This window comes from Musca domestica, unplaced genomic scaffold, assembly GCF_030504385.1.
Source record: "Musca domestica strain aabys unplaced genomic scaffold, Musca_domestica.polishedcontigs.V.1.1 17, whole genome shotgun sequence".
Classification (NCBI taxonomy): Eukaryota; Metazoa; Arthropoda; class Insecta; order Diptera; family Muscidae; genus Musca; species Musca domestica.
This window is the reverse complement of record NW_026712230.1, coordinates 11,368,648-11,389,549: the sequence shown is the minus strand read 5'-3', so window position 1 is coordinate 11,389,549 and position 20,902 is coordinate 11,368,648. Positions and strand designations below refer to the sequence as shown.

At 36.4% G+C, this 20,902-nt stretch overlaps 1 protein-coding gene across 1 annotated transcript; it reads left to right on the top strand.

The window, feature by feature from the left end:
• Positions 1-5,188: 5,188 nt before the first annotated feature.
• On the top strand, positions 5,189-20,481 carry LOC101897115 (uncharacterized). The gene is made up of 3 exons (XM_059120532.1): positions 5,189-5,554; positions 13,656-14,618; positions 19,659-20,481. The coding sequence occupies exons 1-3, from the start codon at positions 5,491-5,493 to the stop codon at positions 19,964-19,966; spliced, it is 1,335 nt and encodes a 444-aa protein (XP_058976515.1). The 5' UTR covers positions 5,189-5,490; the 3' UTR covers positions 19,967-20,481.
• The last annotated feature ends 421 nt before the right edge of the window (positions 20,482-20,902 follow it).

The window sequence follows — 20,902 nt, the reverse complement described above, 5'->3', positions numbered from 1 at the left end:
ATAATAAAAAAGGCGGATGTCATTTCATGTGACGTCCAAAAGCTAGAACTGCAAATTAGCTGTTGCCGCTTGATGCTGATTTCTCTTAAGATATGGCCGAAATTTTTGGTCGATTGTTACGATCTAAAAGCTATATATTTGATGTAAAAATTATATTTTACTCCCATTTAATAACTTGCATGTCATGAATTTCTACTCCAGTTGTAGCAATCACGCAATACCACTGACATAACAAATCTAGCGAGCACAAGTCTTCGTAAAAACGCAGACTATATGTTAAAGAAACAGCAAGAAATACTGCATTACTGCATACAATCAAAATCAATTTCCAACAGAGCACCATTTGATTTGGAATTTGTGATTTTATATAAATTTTTTATATATTTATATTTTCCGAATGGATGGAGTTAGAATACGTTTACAGTTCCAGAATTTAGTAAACCCAGTGGCTTTAAATTATCAATAACATTAATTATGTTATTGGTAATATATTCTTCTAAAGCAGATTAACACGGCAAAAAGTTTAATGTAAACATACCAAAAGTTTCATAGGAATATTACGTCGCAGAATTTCGTCGCAGATAAGACACAGTATGGACGTGTCTATTAATATTTATGACCTGTAGTCGTAAAGCGTATGCATCAAATCTTTAATCCAGTGGTTTTCATTTGACGTATACGCAATTAGATTGACATAGGTTATATATCATACAAGCAAGTGCACGCTATTTCCTCAGCGAAAATTCTTCTAGTATTTTAAGTTTACAGAGGAGCATATTTGGACAATTTCTCTGTCCAAAACTTCAATATGTAAACCCTAGAAGCCAATAGTCAAATTTCAGCTTTATCCACTCAATACAAAATGTACTAACAGTAAGTCGCATTTCCAAAACAATTTACAGTTCTGCATCCTAGCACCAACAGTTATTAAAAATTAATAAGATTTTGTATCATTCGAACAATTATAGTAAGCATTTGGAAAACCACCATCATATACTAACAGACCTCAATATAGAATTTCGGAGTTCCAACTGTATCCCTTCACGCAATACCCAATTTAGTAGCCTACTTAGTACTTCTCGAATAATTGTAGTATATATTTCCGAAACCACATCCAGGCTGCACATGAACAGCGACCCTAATATCAAATTTCATATTTCAAGCACTATCTGCTCAGCTAATACCAAATTAAACCAAAAATGGTACTATTGCACTTGCAATACACATATCTAAAATCATCCTAAATTGTATCAAATATACAGGGTGAAATGAAAAAAACTGCAACCAACTTCAAACTGTTGTCATTTCTAGGCACTCGTCCGACAGCTGTTAAAATTATTCCAGTGACAGCTCATTATATTGTTTACAAGCGTAGAAAAGCATTTTGGTGAGAATTTTCCAGAAAAAAGTTATTCGTGATGGAATTCAAGCGTGATAGTGAGATTTTAAATCTGAATTAAACTTCTGTGTCTCGTACCATCGCTCGTTACCGTGATACTAGCAGCGTAGCCCGTAGGAAGAAAACAGCAACATCAGCAGAAATGGTTTGAAAAATAAAGAAGTGACTTGATCGAAACCCGTGTCGCAGTGGCCAAAAAATGGCTCGTGAGGTGAACATATCGCAATATTCCATTCGGCAAATATTGAAAAATGAGCTCGGGTTAAAGCCATTGATATTCCGAAAAGTGCAAGAACTTACATCGCAACAGAAAGAAAATAGACTCAAAAGAGCTAGAGAGTTGCTTCTCTTGGGCGAAAGTGGTGAACTGACGAATTTGGTTTTCTCCGATGAGAAAACATTCAAGCAAAATGATCGTGTTTACTTGCCAAAGTGGTCTGCTGAAAATGTGCACCTTCGGTTGGCCGCCAGAACTCAAGCGCCGGCCATAGACAACCGATGGTCATTCTCCGCTCGTATTAATCGACCGTGGCATCGGAATAAATGCCGAATATTATCGCGAAAATATTCTGGAGTGTGTACAGGGTTGCCCATATTCGACGGACCTTTGGGCCCCTCGGTCCCATTCCAATCGACGAGGTTTGTCCGCAGGCAACATTCTTTGCGTCAATTGAATTTTGTACAGGAACAAATGCAAATCAATGCGAATAATCCGTTGTAAAGTGGACCGACCCATGCCCAACTGGGATGTTCTTGTGGACCTTTCAACACTGGCTCGTACGGCAGCGATATTCTCGGCCGATTGACTTGGTCGACTTTTATATGGCCTCTTCGGATTAGAAAGAGCCTTACCAGTCGAAAATTTTTCGTATAAACGCTTAATGGTGTTCTTAGAAGGCGCACTTCTCACATTTCTTAATGTTTTAAAAGCACGTTTAGTTTTCACAATTGACTTCTTCTGTTGAATGTAAATTTCAACTATTTCAGAGCGCTCGCGTGGCGTGTATTGGTTCATGGTAAAAATCTGCTTGGACTGACGCTTTAATCGCGGTATTTCATTAAGCGATGTGACATCTCAGTCAAAAGTTATGGCGTTGCCAGATGGGTCCGTCGAATATGGGCAACCCTGTATAAAAGCCTTGGGCACGCAAACATTTTAGCCGCAGACCTTGGACATTCCACCAGGACTCAGCACCATTGCACTCAGCACGCGCCACCCAAATGGTTACAAAATGAGGTTCCTCGCTTCATTTCCAGCGAACAATGACCACCAAAATCTCCGGATACCAATCCGTTGGACTATTGTGTCTGGAGTATTTTGGAAAGCAATGTTGGCACTAAAAATACCAACGTGTCGATCACCTCAAGCAAGCGCTTCGCCAACCAATTCGAACAAATCTAAACTTATTCTAAATTTGATTCTACTTCCGACATTTTTTGATTTCATTCAATAAAATTAAAAAAAAAAATTGTAAAAATCATCTCGTTTGACTTTGTTGCAGTTTTTTTATCTCACCCTAGTCACATCTGCTGACACGATAAAAAGATTACGATTACGATGATGTTAAAAATTATATTTTTGGTAGACATTTCAAACTGATGTGGCAACCCTATAAATGATTTTTGGCAATAATATCTATGATGTCAGAGATTCGTTTTCGTCGCAATTAATTTATAATTTGTATTTTTTACGTTTGTTGTTGTTATGTGTTGCATTTACTTTTGAGAGTCCAATAAAAACTCGAAAATTGTTGCTCGTTTAAAAGGATTAGATGATCATGACAATCGATTACTCTATCAGATTGGCTTACTTAACAATATTATAGGTTTAATCAAAGTTTCACTGCACACACATATACAACTTTTTGTATGGTAAGCTAAGAATCATTTAAATTACATTCTTTTATGTAGTTATATATTCACTAAGTCTATAAGTCCCAAAAACTCTTATTGTCTAGTAACAATCTTACGTCCTTACAAAAAGGTCATATTATTTTATAATTCAAAGTAATACGACAGAAAAGGGGGTTTCCTGATGTCGCAATTCCTTGCATAATTATCTTCATAAAGAGAACAAATTATTTAATAGCCTACACAGATTCCCACCCACACACATACCCATCCATTAACACCTGGGCCACTCATTACGACGCAGCTATAGATATCCAATTGTACGTAAGTTTTCTTTTTTGGTTACTTTATTGCTCAACGAGTTAACGAACAAAATCCACATGTGACCCTTTTCATTCAGGAAATATTAATAAGTGTTGTGTACACTCGAGAAAAATAACGATAAAATTGACTATATACTGAAAAGTATTTCAGACTTTAAATGAATCCCAAAAGATATTCTATGTAGGCGACGTAAACATCATCTGTATAGGTGACCTAATGATCGTCTTTATAGGCGACCAAAAGGACGTCTGTATAGGCGACCTAAAGGTTGTCAGCATAAGCGACTTAAAGGTCGTCTGTATAGGCGAAGCAATACAGGCGACCTAAAACTCGTCTTTATAGGCGACCTAAAGGTTATATTTGTAGGCAAACTAAAGCTCGTCTTAATAGGCGATCTAGTGGCCGTCTTTACAGGCGACCTATAGGTCGTCTTGAAATTGTTATTATATCGATGAAAGACATATGTAATTCCTTCATAAATGGACCCAATGTCGATTTCCCACAGATAGAAGACAAACTTTGGATATTTTCTTTACATATAAATCGGAGACCTCCTTCCTGAAAAAGCCTGTATGTATTATCATAATCTGCTTCAGATTGACTTTTTCCTGGACTTGAAATTGTTATTATATCGACCTCATAGGCGACCTAAAGGTTGTCTGTATAGGCGACCTAAAGGTTGTCTGTATAGGCGACCTAAAGGTCGTCTGTATAGGCGAACCAAAGGTTGTCTGTATAGGTGACGTAAAGGTCATCTGTATAGGCGACCTAAAGGTTGTCTGTATAGGCAACCTAAAGGTCGTCTGTATAGGTGACCTAAAGGTCATCTGTATAGGCGACCTAAAGGTCGTCTGCATAAGCGACTTAAGGTCGTCTGTATAAGCGACCTAAAGGTCGACTTCAAATTTTTATTATATCGTTAAAAGACATCATGGATGGACCCAATGTCGATTTACCACAGATAGAAGACCAGCTTTAGATCTTTTCTTTTCATATAAATCGGAGACCAACTTCATGACTCTTACAAAAAGACCTGTATGTATTACCATAGTCTGCTTCAAATTGACTTTTTTCTTTGAGTGTTAGCATCCTTTTTTAAAACTTTTTAGCTTTTTCAATTTATGGACTCCTCTCTATGTAGCAACAAGTTAGCAAAACATGAATGAATTTACTGCTACTATGAACATACATACACCTACCCCCAATCCCTCCACCCATTACCCATGCGCATGATCTTCGTCGTTGAAATAAGTTCGGTACCGAAATGCAATAATTTTCTATCATTGCATTGTCACCCTGTTGCTTTGATGATGAGGCTGATGATGTTACATGGACCAAAAAGGAAAGCACAGCAACAACGACGACAACAACAACAACAATGGCAACAATACAATTTACCGTTACAATAACAATATCAGGTTTAACATTCAAATTGAATACAAGCCGACACAAAGGATAACACCATTCGTAGTCTTAGGTGAGTTTGAGTGTGTGCGTGTATGAGTGAGTGTTTTCGCCTTTTTTGCACACCTTTCGTCACTACGTTTTGCGCCAGCTACGTTAGCGACTATAAAAACCATTGGCCTGTAGTTGAAGTGTCACAGTTAACGCCTGCTAAACCTTTCGCCAGGTTCGCTTGCTCGCTCGTCGCTTGCCAGTGCCGTTGTCATTCTTTGGTGTTGTTGAGAGAGTGAAAGTGCGCGCGAACAAAGTGTTTTGTCAACAACAAGTGTTTATTTTGTCTGCTGTTGTAGTTGTTGCTGCTGCCTTTATATCATTTTAATTCTTTGACTTTTACGCTTTTACTATGTTGCGGATTTAACAGTGGTCTGATCCAAGCTTTTGCAGTGAAATTCCAAAGGATATCCATAGAACTAATCCGAAGAAAATCCATTTCATCTGAATGGATCCATAAAATGTCAATAATGTTAAAACTTTGCAATTTTGGAACCATCTATTTGTGGATATTTGTATTGCGAGGTATGTAATGGATTACAATCGAGAAGAAGCCGTCGGTGAGATGGATAATATATTAGGGAAATGGAAACGGTAGAATATGGATTAAATATCAACAAAATGATTTTAAAAGGACTCTAATAATATGAACTTTTGCTAAATGATTACATTAATAATAATATGATTATATTTTGTTAAAAAAGTGGCAGGAGACTAAATAGAATTCTAAAATGAAACAGAAACGTTGTTTTTGTTCTATAGGAAATGTATATCAAAGCTATATCTAAATCTGAATTGATCTCTGCAAATTTTGGCAGAGATATTTCTAAATTGCATCCAATATGTTCTACACCAAATATGATAATTATAGAGCAATTATTAAATGTTCAATTCGGATGAGCAATATATGTATGGGACCTACATTTATATCTGAACCGATTTCCAGAATTAATACAATTCTAGGCTGAATTCCGTAGTGTATCCTAAATTGAATCCACTTGGTAAGAAAGTAAATTTAATGTACACTAAAAATATATATGGCAGCTAAATTCAAATCTGAACCCGATTACCATCGACTTCAGTAGGGTTCCGCCTTGAGCCAAATAAACGAATTAAGGAAACAACAAGTAAAAAAGAAACCAAGTTCGGCAAGGCTGAATATTTAATATCCTCCACCATTTGGAAAAAATGGAAAAATGTAAAAAAATAAAGTTGAAATTAGCGCCATTATTTTAATAATTCCACTTATCTGGTGCGGTTTATGATCTCCAAACACCACGTTTAAGATTATGCTGTTGAAAAATATAGCTATAATCTTCAAAATACCGGAATATGTTGGCTACACGAAAACGTGAATTCGTATGGGTAATTTTCCGTCATAGGAAGCAGAACCCACTGCTAAATCCAAATTCCGAATGTGGCAATCATCGTTAAAAACACGCATATATGGAGGTACAGTTATATGGCTATGTGAAGATGTGGACCTGTAAGGGCAATTTTGCTGTCATTTGAGGTAGTACCCATTACAAACTCCAAATACAAATGTTGAAACATATCCTAATATCTGGAGGTACAGCTATATGGGACCTATAAGAAACCGTAGATCTCATTAGCTAATTATCTTCGAGAGAAGGTGGCGACTATTACGAACTTCAAATACCAAATCAGTCTGTTGATAAATGAAGCCCAAATCCTTAAACCACCGAATATTGGAAGGTACCGTTATATGGGGGGGGGGGGGGTTTTCTATAAGAAGGCATAGATCTGTACGGAACGTTTTCTTTCATAGGAGGTATTACTCATTACGAATTTCAAATACCAAGTTTGAAAAAATTCAAGTGAAAAGTGTGACACAAATTATCAAAATACCGAGTATCTGGAGGTGAAGTATGCAGTGCACATAGGGCCTACACGAAAACTTGGATCTCTATAGCCAATTATCTGCCAGAGAAGGTGGCGCCTATTACGAACTCCAAATACCAAGTTTGAGATAATTCTGTTAAGAAAAATGTAACTAAAATCATTAAAATATCGAATAGGGACTTTACACAAAGCTCAAGACCTCTATTTAAAGTTCTTTGCTGTGAGGATGTTTCTTACATGCTGAGAACACATACCGCCAATTTACAGCAAATTCGGATAAAAAAATGGCTAAAAAACATGTTTTTATTTCGATGTGTTACAAACAGAATGACAAACATAATGTACCCTCCATACTATTGATGGACAGACAGCAAATCACCAAAAGGGAACTCTAACTGGGTCATTTATTTGTTGTTATCACTCATACGCTCCATATATTTGTGTAGTTTTTTGCTCTTGTCGTTTTTTTTTTTCTTCTTTAACCTTTTTTTAAAAATAAAAAAATATTTGGAGGGATAAAAAATAAATAAAACCAGTTTACAATAAAATTAGATATTTAATATAAAGACCAAGTAAAAAGCTTCCCTCTAAATTCCACAAAATTGAAACTTTCAGGCTATACCTCTATTGACAATTTTCTAGGAAACCAAAATATTATCTCTGAAGGGTGATATACCAAAAAGTGGACCTTTGAGTGGTCATTGATTTTTTTACTGGAAAGTGGTACTGAAATTGGAAAAATATCGAAAGACGGATGTAGAATCCGATAATGAATATATACTTTATGTAGTCGAGAACGAATATTTCGAGTTGTTGCAAACAGAATTACAAATTTAATATACCCTCCATTTAATGGTGGAGGGTATACAAATATTTCTTTTCCTTAGTGACTTTTTGTTAAAATTGATGAAGAATATATTTGTATTTTTAATATACATGGATTTCTGGCATTTAGGTACTATTTCGACTTTTGAAGTAGTGTGAGACCTATAATGTGTACAATATTTTGTACATTTTTGTGGTAGAGAGGGGCTGTTTGCCTCTCAACTTAATTTACTTTGCAATGTTATCTTTCAAAACGCCATACGGGTATCTATTTGTAGCTCTACTTTCATTTTTTTGCTGGATTTTTCCCTGTGTCAAATGGGTTGGGCCGATATTTATCATCTTCACACAAAATTCTGTGTTAGCAGAAATATTGAAGTGTGTGAAATTAAAAGACAATCAAATGCTTATTTCGCATTTTATCAGCATTTTGATTATTCAACATTTTAACACCTTTAAGGGGGAGGTACCAAATGGAGTGAACCGATACATATTTCTTCACACCAGATCTTTCGCTAGTAAAAATATTGCGATTTTGTGTGGGAGGAACCTAAAGAAGAACGCCGATATATATTATCTCAACAACAGATATTGGGTTAGCAGAAATATTGGAATGTGTAAAGTTTAGAATTTCGCATTTTATGAGAGACATAATTATTCAAAATTTTGACCCGCTGTGAGGTAGTACTAAAAGGTACTAACCGATATATTCTGTCTTCACACCAAATCTTTTATTAATAAAACTATTGGGATATGTGAAATTTCACAAAATAAGCACGCGACAATTTTGACCTTTTGTGGGCAGGTACCAGAAGAGCGTATCAAATGACATGTTCAAAATTATCAGTTGGCTTGCCGACAAGTATATACTCAGCAACTGCCCAATTATTTATGTATATACGTTATTATTAATGTATGTACATACATATATCCCATATTTATACTAAATCTTTCTAACATAAGATTTAGCTCTTATTTGCAATTTGCTAACATTAAAGAGAACTGGGTATTTTAGAAGATTCAGCAGCAGCGCTTCTCAAAAACCAGACCCAGCTCACCTATCTAATTTCTTTTAGCTTTTTTCAGATAATCAAAACCCCAGTGTTTTTTTTTTTTAATAATTCGTTTTATTAATAATTTTGGACAGCATCCACGTTTAAACAGTAAAGAAAGTCTTAAAGTCGGGTGGGGTCGACTTTATGATATCCTACGTCACTTTGCTAATTTAGAAGAGCTCCACATAACAATTATAAGTTTTTATGAGAGAATTCAATCATACTCGCTATGATTATAATTATAATTTAAGATATATATGGGAGTTATGTCCAAATCTGAACCGATCTCGATAAAATTTGACATGGATATTTCTGAGCTGTATTTGATATATTTCCCTGAATGTCGTTGTTACGGAGTGCATATTACGGCTGTGGGTAACAAATATATAACAAATTGGAAGAACAATATACATGGAAGCTATAGCTATATTTGAACCGTTCTTCACCAAATTTGACATACTAGCTTCAATTCGGTCGTAAGTGCCAAATTCCATCTCATTTGAACAAATATTAGATGTTTGGTGAACAATAAAATGTAAATCGGACGAAGTTATGTATGGGAGCTATATCCAAATCTAACCGATCTCGATAAAAATTATCAAATGTATTTCTGAGCTGTTTTTGATATATTTCCCCAAATATTCTTATTACTGAGTGCATATTACGGCTGCGGAGGACAAAAATATAACAAATTGGATGAACAATATATATGGGAGCTATAGATATATCTGAACCGATTTCGATTTGTGCAAAATTTCATCTGGATAGGGCAATAAATGTGAACTGTACTTTGTTTACAAAAATACATGGAAAGACAGACGGCCAGACAGACAGACGGACGGACATGCATAAATCGACTCTGAATGTGATTCTATGCAGATCATCAAAAGCAACTATGGGTCTATCCCGCTTCTTTTTGCCTGTTACAAATAAATGCACAAAAGCATAATACCCTGCCCACCTTGTGGTGTAGGGTATAAAAATAACAACATGAATAGATAAATAACAAGTAAAAAAAGCAGTAAGTTCGTCCGGGCCGAACTTTGAATACCCTCCACCATTTGGAACGAATTAGAAAATTTTCAAAATCCATTAAAAATTCTTTTAAAATCTTTAAAATATCTAATATAGGAAGGTGCCGATATATGGGGGGATATACGATATTGTGGACCTATAAAGACAAATCTATGTCTGCGTGTAAAGTACTCACAAGGAACTCCGTGTGTGGATTTTCAGACAATGCGATTGGTAAATGTGGCTAAAATCATCAAAATACCGAATATCGCGGGGTACCGTTATATGGGAGCTATACGTTATCGATAAACTATATAGAGAATTCTCTTTCGGGGGGTAAAGTGCTCACAAAGAACCCCTTGTGACCATTCCGTTGAAAAATATGGCTAAAAACATCAAAATTCCGAATATCGGGGGTGCCGTTATATGAGGGCTATACGATATCGTGGACCTATATAGATAATTCTTTTTGAGGGGGTATAAAGTACCCACAAGGAACTCCTTGTGTGGATTTTCAAACAATTCCGTTGAAAAATGTGGGTAAAATCATCAAAATACCGAATATCGGGGGGTACCGTTATATGGGGATATACGATATCGTGGACCGGTATAGACAATTCTCTCTCAGGGGGTAAAGTACTTACAAGGAACTACTTGTGTGGATTTTAAGACAATTCCATTGAAAAGTGTAGCTAACTTCATCAAAATACGGAATATCGGGGAGTACAGTTATATGGGGGATATACGATATCGTGGACCTATATACACAATTCTTTTTGAGGGGGTAAAATGCCCACAAAGGGACTCCTGGGAATTTCAGACAATTACGTTGAAAAATGTGGCTAAAATCATCAAAATACCGAATACCTTGGGGTTACCGTTATATGGGGGCTATAAGATATTGTAGACCTATGTAGATAATTCTCTGCCGAGGTATAAAGTACCCACTAGGAACTACTTGTGTGGATTTTCAGACAATTCCATTGAAAAATGTGGCTAACATCTTCAAAATACCGAATATCGGAGGGTACCGTTATATGGGGCCTATACGATATCGTGGACCGATATAGCCCATCTTCGAACTTGACCTGCCTGCAAACAATAGAGAGATCTGTGCAAAATTTTAGCTTCCTATCTTAATTCGTTTAGACTGTAGCGTGATTACAACAGACGGACAGACGGACGGACAGGGCTAAATCGTCTTAGAATTTTACGCTGATCAAAATGATTATTTCGATGAGTTACAAACGGAATAACGAACTTAATATACCCTCCATACTTTTTTTGGTGGAGGGTATAAAAAGTTCATAATATCCCTACATACTCGTAGTAGACCCAATAAAGTAATCATAATCAGCATACAATTCTAAGTCGGTTTAACGTCTGTCTGTCCGTCTGTCTGTTGAAATCACGATACAGCCCACATTATTTGACGTAGATCTTCAAACTTTAGCAGAACAATTTGTATTGTGTTTAGGATAGTTGGTATTGAAAATGAGATATATCGGTCCTCATTCTGGTATAGCCCCCATATAACAATACTTCCCGATATTCGGTATTTTAATGGGTTTTGCCACATTTTTCAACGGATTTGTCTAAAAATTGGTATTTGTTGGACATAACGGGTTGTATTTCGTATGGCAAAAAATTGGTATTTCTGGGTCATAATGGGTTGTAGCTCGTATGGCAAAACATTGTATATATAGGTCCACGTTTTGGTATAGCACCTATATAACGGTACCGATGTTTTGATGATTTTTGCCATATATTTTAACGGATTTGTCCAGAAATTGGTATTTTTAGTTCGTAATGGGTTCTAGATCGTGTGGCTAAACATTGTATGTATAGGTCCACGTTTTGGTATATCCCCCATATAACGGTACCTACCGATATACGATATTTTGATGATTTTTGCCACATTTTTAAACGGATTTTCCTAAAAATGTGTATTTTTGTAGTTCGAAATGGGTCCTGGCCCGGTGGTAGTTCCAACCGCTTTCAAATTGAAACCATAATACGCACTCAATACTTTAAATGCTAATATAAACGTTTATTGGTTACAGGTGTCTCTACTAAATTTCCACAGTGATATTGGGTATCATAAAGTCAGCCCACCCAACATTTGTCTTACCCTACTAGTTCTTATTTTACTTGTCGTTGGTGGTAGTGAAAATCCCAATTTTTATACCCTCCACCATGGGTAGGAGGGTATATTAACTTTGTCATTCCGTTTGTAACACCTCTAAATATTCGTCGTACACCCCATAAAGTATATATATTCATAATCAGCATAAAATTCTAAGACGATTTAGCGATGTCCGTCTGTCTGTCTGTCCGTCTGTCTGTCTGTCTGTCCGTCTGTCTGTCTGTCTGTTGAAATCACGATAGAGCCCACATTATTTGACGTAGACCTTTGAAATTTGGCACAAGTGTGTGTATTGTCCCTAGGATGGTTGGTATTGAAAATGAGATATATCGGTCCACGTTCTGGTATAGTCCCCATATAACGGTACCTCCCGATATTCGGTATTTTGATGATTTATGCCACATTTTTTCACGGATTTATCTGAAAATTGGTATTTGTAGGTCATGACGGGTCCCTGAGCGTGTGGCAAAACATTGCATGTATAGGTCCACGTTTTGGTATAGCCCCCATATAACGGTACCTACCGATATTCGGTATTTTGATGATTTATGCCACACTTTTTCACGGATTTGTCTGAAAATTGGTATTTGTAGGTCATGACAGATCCCTGAGCGTGTGGCAAAACATTGCATGTATAGGTTCACGTTTTGGTATAGCCCCCATATAACGGTACCTACCGATATTCGGTATTTTGATGATTTATGCCACATTTTTTCACGGATTTGTCTGAAAATTGGTATTTGTAGGTCACAACGGGTCCCTGAGCGTGTAGCAAAACATTGCATGTATAGGTCCACGTTCTGGTATAGTCCCCATATAACGGTAACTCCCGATATTCGGTATTTTGATGATTTATGCCACATTTTTTCACTGATTTGTGTAAAAGTTGGTATTTGTGGGTCATAATGGGTCCTAGCTCGTGTGGCGAAACATTGTAATTATAGGTGCACGTGTTGGTGTAGCCCCTATATAACGGTAACTCCCGATATTCGGCATTTTAATGTTTTTTGCCACATTTTTTCTAATGTTCTTTTACCCTAGGGTGGAGGGTATTAAAAGTTTGGCCCGGCCGAACTTAATGTTTTTTTACTTGTTGTTCCTTAAGTCAACACCATTCTCAATTACAGATCACTCCACTGTGCAATAGATAACATTATCATAATAGGCTCACACATCTGCTGCCAATGCAGCATAATGTGTGTTAGAATAATAATGATGCCATGCCATGCTTTAACATCTGGGGCTTCCACATATCCATGCATCCATCCACCTGTTATGCCATAGACGAGAACAACAAGAACAGCAACAAAAAACGCTTCATTGTTTGCACTTCTTTTTGCACTCCATTATCCTTGGAACGTGTTTAACATATTTTATCTTAATTGGTTATCTACTCTAACAGGAGAATGTTGTTTTTGTTGTTCTTGCAGAAGTAGTAGTGGAGACAATAAAAACAACAAAACTAATTAAAAATTCAAAAGGCTCATTGACAAAAAAGGACATTTAACTATTTGCGAGACATGTGAAGAGATATCAAAAAGGGTACAAGACAATTGATAAATGTAAGGTAGGCCACATGTGTGTGAGTATGAATGTGTGGGTGTTTGTGCGGCTAAACACAAAGGACAAGAAGTTGTTATTTTATCTATTAAAAGACAAACGTTTATGAATTGAAAGAATAATTGTTTCGTTCTGTTTTCCTTTTTCTTTATAATCACTTTAGTTATACAAGTGTGTGCAGATCCAAGAATGGACGATGGTGGTGGAGGTGTTGAAGGTGGTGGTGGTGGCGGGGACGGGGACGGAGAAGATGTCGATGCTGACAAAAGGTTGAATTCTTTGATAAAACCATATCCCTATCAAATGTTTCATTACATGGATGACTTGTTGCGACGCTACCACCAGGAGAATGGTTTGCGGCCAATACCGGCAAAAGTTGAACAACATCCGGCCCATCAACCGTTGGGCGCCATTGAAAACCTGCCATGGAAAAGCGGAAGTGAATTTGAAATTGATTTGAAAAATCTAAACGATTTTGATATTTATAAAATGGCAAATGCAATTTGGCCAATAAGAAAGTTCAGGCAAGAGGACAGAGAATGGCAACAAAAGGTACCATCAAAGCAACAACAACAGCCACTACGTCATCGATTTCCATTATCAGCGTTACTATCAGCACCTACAAATATCCTTTATACTGCATCTAACGATGGCGATGATAAAGGAAACCACCGTAACCAACAAAATAGCAATAACAACAAAGCCATAAAGACGTCATGGCTAAAAGCTCTCGGAAGTAATGGTGACGATGATGACGACAACGACGATGACTATACGAATGATCCGCTTAAGAGAATTAATGATATCGCTGCAAAAGGATATGGAAAAGTGTCGATGCAGGTGTTTCCCCCATTGACCGTTGATAAAACCAGCAACATGAAACGGACAAATGCAATGAATTCTAATCCGGATCCGGAAAACGGAAATGAAAATTTCAATTATTCCAATAATGATGATACAGTGTCAGATAATTACCCAGCAGATGCTAATTTGAATGCAGATAAAAATGGCAATGTGAAACCCAGCGTCGATGCATCGTCTGCTCCGCGAAAAAGGGGTGGACGTACACGAGATAAGAAACCTAAGCAGAATCTGACGACACCGTTTTTGCCGGCCATTAGTGGAGGTAAGAAAAAATGTAATAATTTCTATGCAAGGGGAAACAGCTAAGATACTTTGAGGAATTTTAAAATTTTAAACACTTTTCAATAGACAGTAGCAGAAGGGGTCTTAAATATATAGAAGAAGTCTTGCTCCTAAAAGTTTTCCCCCATATTGAACTAACTTTTCAAGAAAAATCTCTTTAAATATAGAAAACGTTTCAAAACCTGAGCTTTATGTGGGATATGTTTTCTTGGTCAGCATAAAATTTTAAGTCGTAACATTGGTCCATTGCTTCAGGTATCCCCCCCTCCCCAAACAAAAGGTCAACATTTTTACAAAAAATAATTTACCTTATAGAACACCAAAGGACCACCCACTTGCGAACTTTGCAAATCCCAATGTTTGTATTAGTGCTACGAGTATGGCAGGTGTAAAAATGGACAATATTGGCCCACTCCATCATGTTCTTCTCACACAGTGGTTCAAATTTTTAAATAATTAAAACTCTTATAAAATTCAAAATAAGGAACGGATTATCTTCAAGTTTCGCGCATCTCAATATTTTTACCTACACAAGATCTGGACCACTCCTTCTGGTGCCTCCCGCACAGCGTGTCGACATTTTGAAAAATTATATCTCTTATAAAATGCGAAATAATCAAACGATTCTCACACATCCCAATATTTTTATTAGCAAAAGATGTAGTGTGGAAATGGTATATATCGGTCAACTCCTTCTGGTACCTCCCTAATAAATGAGTCAACAATTTGTATAACAAAACGCTCATGAAGGCGAAACAAGCTTCGAATGCTTTTTAAATTTTACACAACCCAATATTTTTATTAACGAAAGATCTGGTGGAAAGATGGAACGCATCGGTCCGCTTCTTCTGGTACTTCTCTTACAAAGGGCTTAAAGTGTTAAATTACCAAAACGCTCAAAAATGCGAAATAAGCATCTAATTCTTCCTAAATTTTACAAATTCCAATATTTCTACCAGCACAACTTTTGGTGGGAAGATGATAGATACCGGCCTACTCTATTCTGGAACCACCCCCACAATGGGTCACAATTTTCAGTATTTATATTTCTTATAACTTTCGTAACAAGTCAGCGATGATTTTCAAACTTGGTATATCTAAATATCTTTATCAACCAGATATCTAATGTGAATAGGGAATTTAACGGCCAAATGCTTCTGCTGTAAAAAAGAAGTAAAGAAGAAGCAGTTAAATTTTTTTATTATAATTTATTCGCATAAAATTAGAATTTTTTTTTTATCAATATTAAATGAAGTAGAACACTTTGGTCCACAATGTATTGTACCCAATGCATACTTCAACATTTTACAAAAATTATCACATTTCTCACAAAATGTGAAGGAAGTAGTCGATATAGTCCAAATCTGGCACATTGTAATACTTATATCAGACTTAGGTCAGATAAGAACTGGATAATATTTACCCACTCCTTCACAACCTCGGCCACAAAGGATAAAAAGTTTGAACAACATAACACAAGGTTGAGGGTATACACCTGTCGGCAAAACTTACTGATACATTATGACTTGTTATACGGACAATTTGGTCTTTAGAATTTTCAATTTGTATATTGTCTTCCTGCCGAAAAAGGAAAATACTGCTCCACTATTTGGAATATCCGACATGTGACAATACCATCGGGTTTGAACATTTTCCAACCAAATTAGATGTAATTTAGCCTCTCTCAAAAAGATAAAAAACTGATATAGTGGTGCTCTTTAATGTTCGGCATTTAGAAAATGTCAGCTATAGTTTTCCACAGTACTACCAATTGCTTCGACAGAAAATTTATATTTAGAGCTTTGCTTTTCTACTTGGGTCAGAAAAGCAACTCCACTTGAAACTTGTACAACCAAATCGATTGCACTAATATTAAATACAATCTGTCGAAATTTTTTTACACTCAAAGAAAACAGCATTCTTAGCAATAGCAAAATCTGCGAAATATCGTTAAAGCTCTTGAAATCAATGAAATCAGGGCTCTACTCCAAATTAACTTTGTCATTCCGTTTGTAACATCCCTAAATATTCGTCGTAGACCCCATAAAGTATATATATTCATAATCAGCATAAAATTCTAAGTCGATTTAACGGTGTCCGTCTGTCTGTTGAAATCACGATGTAGCCCACATTATTTGACGTAGAGCGCCAAAATTTAGCAGAGCAATTTGTATTGTGTCTAGGATAATTGGTGTTGAAGATATATCGGTCCACGTTCTGGTACAGTCCCCATATAACGGTACCTCCCGATATTCGGTATTTTGATGATTTATGCCACATTTTTCACGGATTTGTCTATAAATTGGTATTCGTTGGTCATTGTGGGTTCCAGCTCCGGTGGCGAAACATTGCATGTATGGGTCCATGATTTGGTATAGCCCCCATATAACGATACCTCCCAACATTCGGTATTTTTATGATTCTTGACACATTTGTTCAAGAATTTCTCTGAAAATTGGTAGTTGTAGATCATAATGGGTCCTAGTTCGTGTGGCGAGTGATCGTAATTATAGGTCCACGTTTTGGTATAGCCCCCATATAACGGTACCTCCTGATATTCGGTAATTTGATGATTTTTGCCACATTTTTTCACGGATTTGTCTGAAAATTGGTATTTGTAGGTCATAATGGGTTCTAGCTCCTTTGGCGAAACATTGTATGTGTAGATCCACGATTTGGTATAGCCCTGCCGATATTTGGCATTTTAATGGTTTTTGCCACATTTCTTCTAAAGTTTACTTTACCCTAAGGTGGAGGGTATTAAAAGTTTGGCCCGGCCGAACTTAATGTTTTTTTACTTGTTATAACCTACACTAAACATTGGTCAGGGTATTATGTCTTTTTTTGTAACATGAAGAAGGAAGCGAGATAGACCCATAGTTAATTTTAAGAGAAAATCAAATTCGACAGTTCACCACTTTCGGCCGAGGGAAGCATCTATTTAGCTGTTTTGAGTCTATTTTCTTTCTGTTGCGGTGTAAGTTCTTGCACTTTTAAAATTTCAATGGCTTTACCCCGTGCTCATTTTTCAATATTTGCCCAATGGACTATTACAATATGTTCAGCTCACGAGCCATTTTTCGGCCACTGCTCGATCAAGTCGCTTCGTACGAGATACAAAAGATTTATTCACATTTAAATTGGAGTGCTCTAACGATAGCCACTTGTTGTCCAGCTGGTTCCAGCTGGTTCCAGCTAAAAATAAAGAAATCCCACTATCACGCTCGAATTCCATCACGAATAACTATTTTTCAAAATGCTTTTGTACATTTGTAAACAATATAATGAGCTGTCACTGGAATAATTTTAATAGCTGTCGGACGAGTGGCTTAGAAATGACAGCAGTCTGAAGTTTGTTGCAGTTTTTCCATCTCATCCTGTATATCTTTGTTCGATTTCAATTTTATTGTGCGACAAATGTGTAATATTCTTCCAAATACGATGTATTTTGGCACATCCGACCGAATTCAATTCAAATCAAATTTGGTGAAAGTCGGTTCAGATACAGTTATAGCCCCCATATATATGTTCAATCCAATACCTCATATTCGTAATATGCACTCCACAACGATGATATTTGGTACCGGAAATCAGACGCTGCTCAGAAATACTTCTGCCAAATTTAAATTTAATAATATCGGTTCAGATTTGGATATATCTTCATCCGATTTGACGGTTATTGCCCACCATACATTTAATATCAGACCAAATTGCATAGATTTTTCCGCATTTAACTGCATTTTTCCATTTGGTGGAACAAATGTTTTTTAACATAATCCTTCTCGAAGTGCAATGTAGTTTGGTATGAAAGGTAAAAATGTCTCCGTCAAATTTGGTGAAAATCGATTCAGAATAGAATTTACCTCCCATATATTAGTTTCGTCGATTTCAAATTATAACTGTTATAAACCTATGAAATGCATTCATAAAGTTTCATACAGGGTTTCCCATATTCGACGGACCTTTGGGCCATTTGGACCCATTCCAATCGACGAGGCTTGTCCGCAGGCAACATTCTTCGCGTCAATTGAATTTTGTACGGGAACAAATGCAAATCAATGCGAATAATCCGTTGTAAAGTGGACCGAGCCATGCCCAACTGCTGAGAACGGCGTTTTTGGGATGTTCTTGGAGACCTCTCAACACTGGCTCGTACGGCAGCCATTTTCTCGGCCGATCGCCTTGGTCGACTTTTATATGGCCTCTTCGGATTAGAAAGAGCATTACCAGTCGAAAATTTTTCGTATAAACGCTTAATGGTGTTCTTATAAGGCGCACTTCTCACATTTTCTAACGTTTTAAAACAAGTTGAGTTTTCACAATTGACTTCTTCTATTGAATGTAAATTTCAACTATTTCAGAGAGCTCGCGTGGCGTGTATTGGTTCATGGTAAAAATCTGATTGGACTGACGCTTCAAACGCGGTATGTCATTAAGCGATGTGACATCTCTGTCAAAGGTTATGTCGTTGCCAGATGGGTCCGTCGAATATGGGCAACCCTGTATTAGATGAATTATGAAAATGGAATACTTCTGTCGACTACGTTTGGGACCTCAAGCACATTTTCTAAAAATTGTCACATATTTCATATAAAGTGAAGAAAGTAGTCGATATAGTACAAACCTGGCACGTCGCAATATTTATATCATATTTATTTAGGTCTCATATGAAATGGAAAATACTGACACATTGCAAGAAGTAAGCGAACAACATTCAGTAAAATCGAGCAATAAAACAGCTGTTTCGCAAACTTCTAAATTTAAGTAAAAAAAACGAATGAAACTGGAACTAAATTTTCAAACTCTCAGTTACTCAACTGTCAATATTACTGTCCCCACTCATTGGGCTTTTAGACTATCGAATATTTTGTACGATTTTGTACACTATGTACGAAATCTCACACCGGGGTACTGTACACACCAATTGTGTTCTCTAGACGGATATGAACTTTTATAGATGTAAAATATTTCCTCATTTTTTCATCTCATAAATTATCTTTTCATCTGTTTCCATTTACAGGTTCCATGGTTAATTTGGGTAAATTTTTTCGTGATCTCTCCAAAAATGTGCAATTCAGCGAGAAATATCAATGGTCGTCGGAAGAACAAAAACTCTTAGAGGGTGATCCCACATTTGGTGATTTACATCATCATCTGCACGACCCGGAGGGCAATACGGATCAAGCTGCCGAATGGATAAAGGCGATACGTTTCTACAGACCATCGCAGAAGATACGTTCTCTCGTCGAAATGAACCCTCATGGCCAGTGGGCACATGGTTCGAATTTCATTGATCCCAACTACATGTGGATCGGTTTGGGTAAATAGCAACCGTTCCACATGATGATGTTTTATATAATTTGGTGGTGGTTAGGCGGCTCCCCTTCACCATACCTCATCCTCCTCCTACTCAACTTTGTGACGTTTTGATATCTATCTCAACAACAACAACAATTCAAAACGTCAAAAATAAATACAAACTGTTGACAACGAATGCCTTGATGTCAGTCCTCTCATTAATGTAACTGTTGTTAAGAAAAAAAAAAAAAAAAAAAACAAAGTAGAACCCTCCTCTTCCTCCGGAAACGACGAACACAATACAAACAAAAACAAACATTATTGGCAGTTCTTACTTCCATTTTGTGTAATATTTTAATTAAATATTTTAAGAATACAACAACAAAAGGAATAAAGTGTGCTGTTTTATTTATTTTAGCAATGAATGCATGTCGCGAAAAATCTTTGAACTAAGTTATTTAAGAACAATCCATTACAACAACAAAACAAATGTATGTGAAACAAATTAACTAATAAATTACGTGTATAGTGAGAAAATAAAAAAAAGGTTTTGTTGTTTACTTTACAATTATTTCGTTCTGTTTGAAATAGAATTTTACGCTGATCAAGAATATATATACTTTGTTGGGTCTGATATGAGTATTTCAAGGAGTTACAAACGGAATGACAAAGTTAATATACCCTCCATAGTATGGTGGAGGGTATAAAAATAATTAAATCCATTAAAAATTCTTTTAAAATCTTTAAATATCTAATAAAGGAAGGTGCCGATATATGGGGGGATATACGATATTGTGGACCTATAAAGACAAATCTATGTCTGCGTGTAAAGTACTTACAAGGAACTCCTTGTGTGGATTTTCAGATAATTCCATTGGAAAAGGTGGCTAAAATCATCAAAATTCCGAATATAGGGGAGTACCGTTATATGGGGGATATACGATATTGTAGACCTATATAGACAAT